Below are 14,929 nucleotides of genomic sequence, written 5' to 3' on the forward strand. Positions count from 1 at the left end.
GGCGTCATCTGTTAGGGACTAGTATAACTACAATTTCAAAACGCGCTCGGTATTGGTGTATGCGTACGAAATGTATTTCCAAAGTCTTTAAAAATCAAATAAACTATGCATGGAATTCTAAAAATGCATCTTATAGTAAAAAATTATACAGAAAAACGTATAAATAAACGTATAAATTATTAAACATCCAGAAATATTATTATAAATCGTAAGAATGCAACAGGTTGTTGTCTAATTATTTAGAACTGAAATCGTGTAGGCATCATAGCACGGTGTTAATTTTTATCTTTTATCTCTTGCAATACAGGGTGGCATCACCAACACCATGATCGCTCGGCAAATATTCAGCATCCGTCGGCAAAACCGATGAGCTAACACGCCGCGGCAATGACTTTCAATTTTTCGGCTGCGCTGCCCATGTCGAGGCCAGGCTTGCAGTTGTATTACCATTACCGTGATAGTTTTACCTCAACCGAAAACTTCCAGTTGCCCCACGTCACCGTGGCCGTTGTAGAGTAGTTACGCCGTTTGAATCGCTCGCCCGAAACGACACACAAAGTCATCGTCCCCCACCGCAGGGGATTTTCGTGTGAGCAACGGTAACGGCAATGGAGGATGGATGAATAGGCACAAGTGGATGCGGATGTGTGTAGCAAGCAAGGCACGCCAAACTCTTCTGGACGTTTCGTGTGTCGAATCTACACGGCCCGAAACACACGCACACAGTTGCCAAAAACGAAGGGGACGCTTGTTTGAGAAAAAAATCGGCGGCAGGCTAGCGGAGGTAATTTTATGTCCCACGAACGAAGGGGGACGCATTTGCGGGCAGATGCACTTGCACAGTTCACTGCATCGCACCCTCCAGTTGGTGTGTTTTACCTCCCTGCGATTGTTTGATAGTTTTTCTGCAACGAAGCACTCATTTGCTATGGGTCAATATTTGAAAGCCATCTTGACTGGTACAGGGCCAGTTGCAGCTTGGGAGTACGGGGAGAGGCAACCGCTGCCCACGTTCCCGGTAGGGGAAAAAAACCGGCCGGCAAACGTTTCAATGTGTTTGCGTATCGCGACGCGATGCTGCTTTTGTGTGTCGCTGCCCCACAGATACGACCAAACATGGGGAGCAGATGCTGCACTATGGGATCAATTTAATTTCAAATGTCATAGGATATATATTAAACATGTTTTTAACGCTTTAAGCAGTTTAAAAATATAAAAAAATGTACAAAATAAATATTTAATTTTTTCTACTATGAAGTAAGAAATCGCCAAAGAAATCTTAACTTGATTAAAATGACACAAAAAATGTTAAAACAACTTAATACCACCCTTCCTTTCTTTAAGGGGGACTAAAACACAAGTTACACTTACTAAATTTGTTATTACATATATAATAATTCCTACCTTTTATTTCTGACCACCGTGAATACATCGCTCGAATCCGTTGTGTTGGTTCTCGATGTTTGCGTGCCAACACACAGCAAGCGTCGGCCGTTTATATGCGGCCCGGCAAGCCATCGGATCGCGTATTACTGTCGAAGTCTTCGCTGGTTGAGGATCATCGTCACAGCAATCGTGTTGTCTCCCGCATCGTCTGTCAGTGTATCTCATTAACTGTGTTTGTGTTTGGTGAGTTTTTTTTTGTTTCAAAGAGATTTTTTTATCTCTAGGTGCTTGTGTGTGTGTGTGTTGAAGAAACCAGTGTTAATTGCTACGTTAAGACACATCGTACTAAGTTTCTCGTTTCTATCCATTTCGCTTCGTTACCGTCCCCAGAATCTCCAATCTCCACTAATCATCATGGATTTCTATTACCTACCCGGATCTGCCCCGTGCCGTGCCGTCCAGATGACGGCGGCCGCCGTTGGCGTTGAGCTGAACCTGAAGCTCACCGACCTGATGAAGGGCGAGCACATGAAGCCGGAGTTCCTGAAGGTAGGTGAACCAATTTTGGGATCCATTTTTCATTGTACCCAGTTTGTGTTTTCCATTTGGAAAACCGTTCCATCCGCATGTGTACTCAACAGTGTGCTTGTCTTAATTGTGTTTTTTTGAACGTGTGTGTCTGTGTGTGCGTTAATGTGTAGTTTGGTTCTAACGCCAAAAGTGTGCCATCGCAGAAGGAAAAATCAATTTTCTCATTTCCATCTCATTGATTTTTCTCGAGCTTCAATTGCGTGTTCAAGCGACAGGGCGGTTAGGAAGAAGTTGCACAAGTAAGGGAAGAAATCACCCGGGACCGTAAAAGAGAATGGCCGTTTGTGACGCCGGCAAGCTATGCTTCCCCGTTGCTGTGTGTGTATAGCTGTTGCCATGGTAGCTGGGGGCGGTGAACCGCCGTATCGCCATTTTGGATTGATGAAAAAGTTTCTCCAGCTCAATCAATCGTAAGCGGTTCGCCATTGTCCTAGTATGGGCTGGTGAGTTTAATTTGGAACTTCCATTTGTAAAAAAAAAGAAAAATATGCAAATGCATGCGTCAGCGAGACGAGAACTGCATATCATACCACACCTTTTCATTACATTGGTGTCCGTTGGTGGGGGTTTCATTTATTTGCGTCGCTGTGGTTGCTGTGTTCATATAGATTAGCATTTGTGGGGAGTTTTTCACATGTCTTCGTGCGTCTCGTCCAGATGCAATCAGCGGCCATTAAAACTCACTCATGAGCGCATGCATATGCGGCGAGGAAATTCATGTTGTTTCGCATGCCGCTTTTTTCTGGATGCGTTTTAACGAGCCTGTACACTCCTATGATCTCAAACACTAAAAGCTAAACCCGCAACACTGCATTCCGACGCTGGTCGATGAGGACGGGTTCGTGCTGTGGGAGTCGCGTGCAATCCAGATCTATCTCGTCGAGAAGTACTGCGCCCACGATCCAGCCCTCGCAGAACGGCTGTATCCGGGTGATCCGCGCCGCCGTGCTGTCGTTCACCAGCGACTGTTCTTTGATGTGGCCATACTGTATCAACGTTTTGCCGAGTACTACTATCCACAGATCTTTGGCAAGAAGGTCGCCGGCGATCCGGATCGGCTGCGTTCGATGGAGCAGGCGCTCGAGTTTCTCAACACCTTTCTCGAGGGCGAGCGGTTCGTCGCGGGCGGAGATGATCCAACCATTGCGGATTTCAGCATTTTGGCCTCGATTGCAACGTTCGAAGCTGCCGGGTACGATCTGCGGCGATATGAAAACATCCACCGATGGTACGAGCAGACCGGCAATATAGTACCGGCTGCTGATAAGAACTTGGCGGGAGCAAAAATTTTTGGGCTCTATTTCAGACAAAAATAATTGGGCAGCTTGGGTCGCACGGCTTGTTAGCTGGCTTGCTGTGCTCTGTACACCGCCTGTTTTCCTATCTCTTGTCTCTTGATTCATTACACATCGGCTTTCATTTCTTATCATGCTGTTGCTTTCGCTGGTCTTGTAGTTACTGTCGGACCAACACAATGCAGCTTCCTATCTCGAACTTCCGTTTGATCTCGTGTGTGTCAATATTGCTCAAATTTGGATTCTCTTTGGCGTACAATGAAGTTGATTAAACAATTGTTTGTGTTATGTCTCTCCGATAGTACAAATTGAGTGCAATTCCGAATAGATGATTAAAATTATTCCTTATCAATTGGCTTGTTTTTCTTTATTTACGCTCTGGTTAACGTGTGACGCATCCTGGATGCTGTAAACTCCTCCTGCCCACTACCAACCCCACGTCACTCCCAAATTCCTAACCTAGATTAACCCACAACACTGCATTCCAACGCTGGTCGACAATGGATTCGCCCTGTGGGAGTCCCGCGCTATCTGTACTTATCTGGCGGAGAAGTACGGCAAGGACGACAAGCTGTACCCCAAGGACCCGCAGAAGCGTGCCGTAGTAAACCAGCGAATGTACTTCGACATGGGCACTCTATACCAGCGCTTTGCTGACTACTACTATCCTCAAATCTTCGCTAAGCAACCGGCCAATCCAGAAAATGAACAGAAGATGAAGGATGCAGTTGGCTTTCTGAACACCTTCCTGGACGGGCACAAGTACGTGGCAGGTGATAGTCTCACGATTGCCGACCTGTCCATCTTGGCCACAATCTCGACGTACGACGTAGCCGGGTTCGATTTGGCCAAGTACCAACACGTCGCTGCGTGGTACGAAAACATTCGCAAGGAAGCGCCCGGCGCCGCGATTAACCAAGCTGGCATTGAGGAGTTCAAGAAGTACTTTGAGAAGTAAACCGGTTCAATGCTTGTAAAGTTGGTGACATCTACGGGTTGGAGTGTTGTTGTTTTAACATGTATTTACAATAAAAATGAAAAGTCTGTCTGTTTGATTTTTCATCTTGTTTAACACCAATGGTTTGTTTACTTTTGCATGGTTTTATTTTATCCTGTGCCAAATCAAATGCTCTCGAGGTCCGTTCTTGATATCTTGTTTTCCTCCATTATGTGATCTACGTTTGTAGCTGAATCCACAGCACTGTGTGCCGACGCTCGTGGACAGTGGATTTGCTCTGTGGGAGTCCCGAGCGATCATGTGTTATCTGGTGGAGAAGTACGGGAAACAGAGCAACAACGACTCTCTGTATCCAACTGATCCACAAAAACGAGCCATCGTCAACCAGCGCTTATATTTCGACATGGGAACGCTGTATCAGCGCTTCGGTGACTACTATTATCCACAAATCTTCGAGGGAGCACCAGCTAATGAGGCAAACTTTGCAAAAATTGGGGAAGCTTTAGCGTTTCTCGATACTTTTCTCGAAGGTGAACGGTTTGTGGCGGGAGGAAATGGTTATTCGTTAGCTGATATTAGCCTGTACGCGACACTTACTACGTTCGAGGTGGCAGGGTATGATTTCAGTGCGTATGTAAATGTTCTGCGATGGTATAAGAGCATGCCCGAATTGATTCCCGCTTCGGACACAAACCGGAGCTGGGCTGAAGCAGCTAGGCCCTTTTTCGATAAAGTTAAACATTGAACGGTTGTGCTCGTAAAATATTGCACACTAGACAATAAAGAACACGTGTGCACACATTAAGAAAAAAACACCTGTTGTGTGCAATCCTTATATAGTTGTAAATGTCTAACGGTACGGATTTATTTTCTAGCTCAATCCTCAACACTGCATTCCAACGCTGGTCGACAATGGATTCGCCCTGTGGGAGTCGCGTGCCATCCAGATCTATCTGGCGGAGAAGTACGGCAAGGACGACAAGCTGTACCCGAAGGACCCGCAGAAGCGTGCCGTCGTAAACCAGCGACTGTACTTCGACATGGGCACTCTATACCAGCGCTTCGCTGACTACCACTATCCTCAAATCTTCGCCAAGCAGCCGGCCAACCCGGAAAATGAGAAGAAGATGAAGGATGCGGTCGGTTTCCTGAACACCTTCCTGGAGGGTCAGGAGTATGCCGCTGGCAACGATCTCACAATTGCCGATCTGAGTCTGGCTGCGACGATCGCCACCTACGAGGTGGCCGGCTTCGACTTTGCCCCCTACCCGAACGTGGCTGCGTGGTTCGCTCGCTGCAAAGCAAACGCCCCCGGATACGCTCTGAACCAGGCCGGTGCCGACGAATTCAAGGCAAAATTCTTGTCCTAAACTGTAAACTGTCCTAAACCACCTTTCACCGGTGGATGCTGCTTACAAGCAGGGCGGTCGCAATAGATTATAGAAATACATCACCCAATGCCTTACAGATACACATACACAAAAGGTTATTTTCTTTTCCTTGGTTACTGATCTGCGCTAGTTGAGAAAGAGAGAGAAAATGCGGTGATCTTAAAGGTAAGACGTGGGGTTAAAAATTATGCGGAGATTGGAATGCGGTTGTGGCACGCTAAGGGCAAACGGTAATCCATTCCATGCACCGCTCGAAGGTCCAACGACCATGCGGTTCGAACTAATTGAAGCAACAACGCGCATTGGACTGAACAACGCGCAATTCCGGTTTTGCTCTCGTTTTCTTTTCCTTGTGTGCTACATAGCTTCAAGGCGTTTTTTTTTACATTTTTGCTTATAGAGGATATGAAATACCTCTTAGATGACGATATTCTTATGCTTCACGGATTATTGCAGCCATGAGTCAGCAAATATACAGCGAAGCATTGACGAAGAGGTAGCAAACATGATGCCCATTACATAAGCGCGAGAAACGTATAAAAAACGATTGCTTCAGGTTGCATTCAAGTAATTGTAGTTTTTAGCCACAAACTATGAATCTATAGAAAAAATAGATATCAGTTTTTTTCATGATTTTACGAATGACTTTATACACTCCATTTAACGATAATTTCATGTAGTATATTACTCTAATATCATTTAACATATTTTCTGCATATATGAAGAACAATTATAACACAATAAATGGAGTTGATGTGACAGCAGTGGGAATACTTATTTTATAGAAAAAATCATATTTCAGTAAGTATTTTGTTTTCATTACTTGGACAACATTATAGTAAAATATTTTCTGATTTTAAATTGAATGAAGTTTATTCGAATATTACTACGGTAGTTTTCAGAAAACATCAACAGTAAATATATTTATATTCAGTAATACCTGCAACTCTTAAACTATATGTAAAGAGACGACAAAGTGTAATCGATCGTAGTTTTGAGAAACATTATTTTAATAAGCTAAAATATAGGCATAAGCATTCTGTAATTCACAATTGTATGAGCACCTTCATTTGATTTGAAAGGAATTTAACGAAAGATTTCATATTCGTGCTTTAACACAAATATGTTGCATTCAAGACTCGACGATAACATTTGGCGGTGAGATTTTGAATTCTTAACTGAAAAGCTAACTGTTTTGCTGCAGAGCCTCGTGTGTTCTTTTAATTTAACTCAACTATGGCTTTTCCTCAATATTTTTACAATGAATATTTTTTGTAGATTGTTTGCCTCGTCACTGAAATAACACCATTTAGCGAATATAGTTTGCTCGGTTATCGTTATCCGTGTGACGCCCGAATACTGCAAACATGCTGAACTAGCACGGATAAACGAGCCACGACGCTCTTGAAACGTCTTTCCTAGCGAGTTTGAAATATTTCAAGCGCTATTTCAAATGAAACGTTTTATTTCAAACACTGTTTTAAAGCGTTAAAAGGTTTCATTGAATCAGGGACTTTTTCACAGTTTTAAGTTTGCGATTTGCATACCCGTATATTTATAATTTGTTAAGAAAATGAAACATTTTAAAACTAAAATAATTGTGGTTGTTGTTCTTTATTTATTTGTTCATATTGTATTATTGCACTTTTTCCTTTGTACCATATTGTGGCAAAACAATAACAGTGCTGTTATAATAACGAATTTACCGAACTATGTTCCGTTTATGTCATGCTTCCTTTTTCTAAAATTTAAAACTCATGAAGAAGATCAAGACGCTTGTAAATATTTTTTCAAATAATTTATAGCATATAATTTAGTTTTATCTGAACAAATATGTCTCCATGATTGCAGAAAAATTTCTATTCTATTCTTTGAAGATTTGGTATTCTTGAAGATTTGGTTTGAAACTGACCCAAGTTTAAACTGACAAGGTTTAAAAAAAGGTATGAAAATAAAAACAGTTCATACAACACCTAGCTTCCAATGTGCGCGCATTGTTTGGATTACGCTCAGTGCCTCGCATGCGCTTGATAAGACCAATCGCTGTTAACAATTAAAATAAAATAAATTTCACCTCACTGAAAATGACTAATTGTTTTACTTGTTTTGGAGCGCACAAGGAAAGCGATATTGTAATCTACATTCTGGGCGGCTATAAAATGCCGCACGCGCAATCTTCTTAACGCTAGTCATCCTTCGTTTTCTGCTGTAACTCCTACTGCGATCGTGGCAATGTTGGATTTTTACTATCTTCCCGGGTCGGCACCGTGTCGGGCGGTACAAATGGTGGCAGAAGCAGTTCACGTGAAGCTAAACCTTAAGTATCTCGATCTCATGGCTGGTGCTCATCGATCACCGCAGTTTACCAAGCTTAACCCTCAGCGTACGATCCCCACGCTGGTCGACGGTTCACTGGTACTGTCCGAGTCGCGTGCAGCACTAATATATCTCTGCGATCAGTATGGCGACGAAGATAACGATTGGTATCCCAAAGACATTATCCAGCGAGCCATCGTCAATCAACGGTTATTTTTCGATGCCTGCGTGCTATATCCAAGGTTTGCTGATTTTTACCACCCGCAAGTATTTGGCAACGCTGCTCCTGATGGCAGGAAGAGGCTAGCCTTTGAAAAAGCGGTAGAGCTACTCAACATCTTTCTTAGTGAGCACGAGTTTGTGGCTGGATCGAAGATGACCATAGCTGATATAAGTCTGTTTGCCACGTTAGCTACAGCCTGTACGTTGGGATTCATTCTGCGACCGTACGTCCATGTCGATCGATGGTACGTCACAATGGTGGCCTCGTGTCCAGGAGCACAGGCGAACGTTTCGGGTGCGAAGGAGTTTTTAACATATAAATAAATCGTTAAAATATCTGCAATAGGTACGACAATAAAACACTCTTTTAAAATGTATCCGATGAAGCGTACGCTTACAGATTTATTTACACAGTCGGTTGCATCCCCTGTAATGGGAGCCGGTTCAATGACTCAATTGCGATGTTGCGGTTGTGGTACACAGTTCACTAGAGCCTAACTTAAAAACGAATCAACAATCACACAATTTGCCTATCGACTTCAGTCTGCACCGCTATACTCCTCTGGATCTCCCTTATGTCTAAACTGTACAGTGTAGTAGGTCCTCCCTGGAGGGTTCCCCGATTGTCATAGGCTCGTGTTTGACGTCAGTGAGTCCTTCAGTGAGTCCTCGTAGCTATCACTAAACAGGTCAAAAGCAAAAAAAAAGAATAGATTTATCGGGGAGTACTAAAAGCGATGCAAAGGACTTGACATCCTGTCTTACCTATTATTTCCTTCGTTACTGTGCTCTGGGACCGCTTCTGTACTGATGTTGGTGACAAACTGTCGGTGGAAGTTGGGATGGAAGATCGAACTCTTCAGGTCGGACCGATTGATTACAGGCTGTATGTCGGCACCGGTGATGGGTCGTGTACTGCCCATGGTGTTGTTATTGCTGCCGAGCCCGAGCCGTGACACTGTGCCGCGTACACGGACGTCCTCGGCGGACGTATTGCTGCTACCTCCTCCTACTCCTGCTCCGCCAGCTCCACCACCAGATCCAACACCATTCGGCAGCGGTATTAGGCTGTTTGAGGGATGCGTGGATGGGTAGGATCGAAAGCGAACAGATTTTAAACGGAAAACGTGGAGGGGAATCATTAGTCTCAGACCGAAGGCGATTATCGCGAGCAATTTGAAAAAAAAAAAACATGGCAGTATTTACAAAACGAGAAAATAGGAATTTGATTGCACACCTTTCATGGGTGGGCAAGCGATAGTGTAATCATACTGGAGGGAGAATGTTCGGATGGACAACAACAATAACAAGAAATACAGCTTCGTCCGTGAGAATAAGTGAGAGAGGAACCAAATTAGCTTGTCTGCTTCTGCGGCACAGGTTAAGAGTTCTGACCATGATTACGAGGATGATTTGTGTTAGTATTCTTACACCGGTTAAATGTAATACCGAGGGGCGATGGCGATGATGGGAGAGTGTGATCACAATGCTTCAATGGCACTGTAGGTGATACATTTCAATAGCGTGTGTATCTGTTGATGAGAGGTGGTGTGCGACGTGTTGGAAATGAACGTGCAAAATGAGTGGTGCAATGAGATGACAACGTTAAGAGCGCATGGTGTTGATACCTACCGCCTGTAACGGGCGCACGCAATACAGAGAGCCGTGGCAGTTCCTCCGGCAAAAATCAGCCCTCCAATAACGACCGTGGCCAGCTCGATGCCTTTCATGCCGGCTGCATCGAAGGAGTGCGGTTCGATCGAATTTACCGCCAGCTCGGTGAGCTCGATGATGGGCAGGTTCGGTTTCAGGTTTGACATGTCTAGCCGTGAAAGTGACCTGTAGAACGATATGACAGGTACAGAGAAATTTTTGATGCTGAAGAAGGGTTGGGATTGAATTACCTTTGCAGTTCGGTCATCTCTACCAGCCCGTTGGTTTTCCGATCGATTGCGTATAAGTATAGGTTTGTACTGCAAGTAAGCGTAATAAAAAGACAATGTAATTAGAATCTCTATGAAGATGAAGCTCATTGCCGAATGTCACACTCACGCATCATCCACTTTTGTGTTTGTTTCAAGTGCTCGTATTCGAATATCGTAACCGGTGGCGGTGCTCAAGCTGGACGAAATCATGCCCAGCTGCTTCTCAATGTCTACCGGGAGCCCGGCTAGGATCAGGCACACTTCCTGGTGTGCATGCAGCACGTAAACGAACACGTTGGCTATGGTGGACTTGCCATCGTCCGCGCCTTCTCGGTCCGTTGCCTTCACATCGAATCCAAACACCTTCTCTTTGAACGATGCCAGCGAGTTAAGCAGCCGTATCTGTCCTGTGAGCGAGTCTATCGCAAATAGACGCGCTGGTTCGTTGAGGAGTGAGTAACGCACCTCACCGTTGCTGCCGGCATCGTCATCCGTAGCCTATAATGACCAAGAAATTCATAATTTTTGCAATCTCATTTACATGCTGCATAGAACATCAACTCACCTCCACCTTCATGACCGCGTAACCGTAATTGGCTGTATCTGGCACGACCGAGATGATTGGTCCATAGTTATCGCGAAACACTGGCGCATTGTCATTCACATCCACCACCTTGATCATTATCTCCACTTCGTTTTCAAACAACCGGTGGCTTTTCCGTTTAACAGGATTCTCCAACGCGTACAGGACGCTGGGAATATTGCGTGTTTCTCGTTTGATCTTCTGCACCCGAATTCGAACGTCGTACGAGTCACGCTCCTCCCGATCCAGTGGTCGTAGCAGCCAAAGGGAACCATTTCGTTCATCAATCCGAAACTGATCGTCGAACGTGTCGCCCACAATTTCCCACCGGAATGGATCGTTGGCGTAACGCTTGGAGAGCGTGACGTTGAGCACGATTCGCGGGGCGGGGTCGTTTTCACGTAGCTCGATCTCGTAGTACTTGTACGGAAATAGGGGTGGCCTTTCTTCCACCGGATGCTGTTGAAGTGTGTCGCCCTGTAGATTCACAATGAGCAACGCCATGCTTGAGCGCGGTGGAGTTCCAAAATCCGATGCCACGACGGTAACGTTCAAATGTTCGTAGGTTTTTCTCGTTCCAGCCTCGCTCGGTGTAAATTTGGAAGCCGTCGTAACGACACCATCCTTTGGATCGATGCTGAACTGCAGAACATCGTTCTGGCCGGTAAGCGAGTAGATCACCAGTCCATTTCCATTCTCTCGGAAGTCGCTGTCCCTTGCCATGACCTGTTTGACGAACGTTCCCACCTTAGCATTTACATCCAGATACGCCACATAGACGGGCAGTCGTTTGATGTTGTTACGATCGCTTCTCAGATCATCGTAGGCGGTGAACTCCGGGTTATTATCATTGCGATCCATCACGATCACCTCTACGTCTACCATGGCCGAAAGCTTGAGATCGAAATTGTTATCGGATGCGAGTACTCGAAACCGATACGATGCGATCATTTCGCGATCGATCTCTCCGCTAACTCGAATCGTACCGTCCAGTGGAGAGATCGAGAATGGTATCTTCTGGTCACCATCGGTTATCAGCATGTACGTCACATTACCGTTCATTCCGGTATCCTCATCGTTGGCCCGTACCTGGCCGATCTTTTTGCCCGTAATTGGGTACGATCCTTCGTCGACGTTAAACGTGTACCACTGTTTCTCGAACACGGGCGCATTATCGTTGACGTCATACACCCGGAACTGTACATGAAGCATGTCCGATAGGCCACCAACGTCCTTGGCTGTGATGTTTAGCTTAACATCAGTTTCCGGGGGCAAACGGTTCGCCACACGTAACTCTCCATTGTTCCGATCGATCCTAAAGTAGCTAACTCGCTCACCACTGTTAAGCTCAGTCTGGCCAACGACCTCATAGAAGACCTTGGAGTTCTTCTCAAAATCATCATCGTTTGCCGTCAGCTTGAAGATCACCTTTCCCACCTCGACGTTTTCGGGCAGAGCAAACTTAAGCTGCGATTTCTTGGCAACGGCACGCGTATTGCGACCACGTTGCCGAACCTTCTGCTTGTAGAGTTTCCGACGCATTGTGAGATGTTCGCGATCGGCAGTACGATTGACCATAACCGACTGGCTATCGTACAGCCGCGGCATTCCGACGTAAGGTGCCGATTGGACCATCTCGAACAAACTATCCACACCGTACGAAACACGGCTGTTCATCTCCATGAGACCCGCGTCCATGAACTCGGGCAACACCTCCGTCTCAATCTCGTCCAGATACATAAGCTCCAGGTCGCTTGTGTTTTCGATCATCTCGCAGCGGCTCTTGCGGAAGATAGCTATGCGCTCAAAGACCGGGGCACAATCATTTACGTCCAGTATAAGTATTTTGAGCTCAACCTCTGACATCAGGTTATCCCGATCGGTAGCCATCATCTTCAGTGTCAGACTTTCAATCTCCTCCCGATCGAGTTTGTTCGGGCCCATGAACAATATGTTATAGTGCGGGGTACTGGCATTCCCGGGCTCCAACTGTTTGTTTGGACGATAGTCTGGGCGCAGTCGAGATTCGCCCGGATCGATATTAGCTATCTGCAGATTGCGGAATATGTGTGCCACCGTTTTGTTATAGTTTGAAAGCGTCGAGTTAGAGAACTGAGCTACAAACGAGTTTGACTCTCCGGACAGCAGCAGCTCATATTCACTGTTTGGACCTGCCGCATCCATGTCCGAGATGATGATCGGATTGTTCAACACGATCTCAGTACCGATGGGGGAGTTTTCCGCTATCACACCCAAGAAAAAGGGCTGATTGAATGTGGGCGGATTGTCGTTCTCGTCTTCTACCACGATCACCACCTGGTAGATACCGGCAAACGTGCGTTGTTTGTAAAAGTACTCGGCAATAATAGTCACTCGTATGACATCCTGCTTTTCTCGATCCAACCCTTTGATCGTCATAAGCTTGCCATCGTTTGTGAGCCGTACTGTATCTGCCACATCATAGCTATTGACAAGCGAGTACTGGACTCCACTCGTTGGATTGCGAGAATTTCTCGCCTTTCGTGTGCCGTTCCCAGTCGAGCTGAATACGGCATCAAACGCCACGAGCGGGTACAGTCGGATGAAGTTGGACTGTCTAGAAACGTCGCGTGAAAATCTTCGTGCATAGCGTGTTCGGTTCTTTCCTCCATTCAGCTGAAACACCTGCCTATCGGCACGGTTCTTGTCGCCTCGAACCGATATCAGCGGTGGCAGTCCCTTTTCGTCTGCATCACATTGCTCCTGGAAATCCTGGAATTTGAGCTGTCCAATCATTGTGTTCGGTTTATTTTCCTTCACGCGGAACTCGATCGGCGTTGCGTTGGTGCCCCGAAGTAACATAAAGTTGTGCTTTATCACATGTATCGTAACGTTCGTGACGATGATCTTCTCCAGACTGTTGTAGGCTTCGGGCGTCAGCTGTTCCACATTTTTGCCGGCAGAATCGGGCAAGTACGATACTACGGTTTCAAACTCATAACATCGTCGATCGAACTTCTCCATTGACTCAATCACGGTCACTATGCCGGACCGCTCTTCGATCGCGAACGGTACCCCCTCAGGGTATGAGTGGAGCAGATCGAAGAATATCTCCTCGTCCGACACCATGTCGAATGTGGTCCGAATCTGTCCGACGGAAGAGCCGATGGCAGCATCGGCACCGACCCAAAACTCGTACGGTGCGCCAATAAATTCGATGTCCTCAATAGATTGACAAACGATATCGATCGTAACGAGTGCCACGTTGAACCGCGACTCTGAGGGATTCTGCGGTTGATCGCGAGCCTCGACGAAGAAAGCTATCTTGCCGAACGTTAGTGCTTCCGACACGCGTATGTCACCCGTATCCGGATCGAGCAGGAATGGAATGACAAGGTTCGGGCGCACATTTTTGATGCTGTATTGGATTTTGCCGTTGCCGAGATCGTCCGGATCGAGCGCTCGTATTTGCCCCACTTTCGAGCCGATCGAGGCATTGCAGTGCGTCTTAAACTCATACAGCGTACCCTGCTCGAACTCCGGTGTATTGTCATTCGTGTCTAGCAGTGTGATCTCCACCTGCACCTTACCATAGTTGCGACTGCGATCGTACTGCTCAACCCGCTCGACGGCATGCACGTTCATCTTGAGCGAACTGCGCTGCTCCTTGTCCAGGAAGGTTTCGTCACGAACCACTATCCAGCCAGAACCGTGATCAATCATGAAGGCCCCTTTGGGTTCCTCGTCCATGAGGTAGTAGTAAAACTCCGCATTCTCTCCCTAAAAAGTCAGAACTTATCACTTTCCAAATCCAACGAGAGAACACACTTTTTGACAACGACATACCTGATCCCGATCAATAGCATTCACCTGCAGAATGCTAAACCCTTTCGGAAGGTTCTCGATGATGGAGATGTTGTACAGATCTACCTCGAACTCAGGAACATTGTCGTTCAGGTCGATTACTTCTATGTCCACCCTGGAAACAAATGTATAAAAATTGAGCATGGAATCAGACATCTCCTTGCAGTTATGTAAGATCCATGAGAGTCACATATGACATACACAATAGACATGCTATAGAGTCCATTGTCCATTATAATCTAGTCGCGGCAGGTGAAAGTGGAATTAAACAGTGGGGGCCTTCACGATTCTAGTTAGTTTTTTGTATGGAGTTTGACAGTTGGAGGCAGAAATCATGTAAACACTCCATACAAAACCACACAAAAAACTAGCCGTAAATTTTCAGTCTAGATTATTCTAGCCACAAAGCTAGAATTAGA

At 45.8% G+C, this 14,929-nt stretch overlaps 3 protein-coding genes across 7 annotated transcripts in view; 2 read left to right on the plus strand and 1 right to left on the minus strand.

Annotated features, from left to right (window-relative positions):
* Nucleotides 1–1,487: 1,487 nt before the first annotated feature.
* LOC120948928 (glutathione S-transferase 1) lies at nt 1,488–5,714 on the plus strand. Of its 5 annotated transcripts, none has more exons than XM_049607381.1 (3): nt 1,488–1,596; nt 1,777–1,935; nt 2,772–3,624. In XM_049607381.1, the coding sequence occupies exons 2-3, from the start codon at nt 1,801–1,803 to the stop codon at nt 3,291–3,293; spliced, it is 657 nt and encodes a 218-aa protein (XP_049463338.1). In that variant the 5' UTR covers nt 1,488–1,596; nt 1,777–1,800; the 3' UTR covers nt 3,294–3,624. The 5 variants fall into 5 exon arrangements, with proteins under 5 accessions (XP_049463338.1, XP_040221732.1, XP_040221731.2 ...); XM_040365798.2 differs by lacking the exon at nt 2,772–3,624 and adding an exon at nt 5,106–5,714 and having other exon boundaries at nt 1,494–1,629; XM_040365797.2 differs by lacking the exon at nt 2,772–3,624 and adding an exon at nt 4,460–5,088 and having other exon boundaries at nt 1,494–1,629.
* Nucleotides 5,715–7,509: 1,795 nt separating this feature from the next.
* LOC120951126 (glutathione S-transferase 2) lies at nt 7,510–8,483 on the plus strand. Its single transcript, XM_040369664.2, has one exon. It carries the CDS (start codon nt 7,854–7,856, stop codon nt 8,481–8,483), a length of 630 nt encoding a protein of 209 aa, XP_040225598.2. The 5' UTR covers nt 7,510–7,853.
* Nucleotides 8,484–8,548: 65 nt separating this feature from the next.
* Nucleotides 8,549–14,929, minus strand: part of LOC120951124 (cadherin-89D-like) — a 32,178-nt gene continuing 25,797 nt past the window's right edge. The window contains exons 5-11 of the mRNA XM_040369662.2: nt 14,493–14,625; nt 10,650–14,426; nt 10,212–10,582; nt 10,064–10,132; nt 9,792–9,998; nt 8,925–9,227; nt 8,549–8,840 (exon numbers count right to left, since the gene is read on the minus strand). Of these exons, the coding sequence (XP_040225596.2) occupies nt 8,786–8,840; nt 8,925–9,227; nt 9,792–9,998; nt 10,064–10,132; nt 10,212–10,582; nt 10,650–14,426; nt 14,493–14,625 (4,915 nt within the window). The 3' untranslated portion in view covers nt 8,549–8,785. The remainder of the gene's footprint in view (nt 8,841–8,924; nt 9,228–9,791; nt 9,999–10,063; nt 10,133–10,211; nt 10,583–10,649; nt 14,427–14,492; nt 14,626–14,929) is intronic.

Source organism: Anopheles coluzzii, chromosome 2 (assembly GCF_943734685.1).
Source record: "Anopheles coluzzii chromosome 2, AcolN3, whole genome shotgun sequence".
NCBI lineage: Eukaryota > Metazoa > Arthropoda > Insecta > Diptera > Culicidae > Anopheles > Anopheles coluzzii.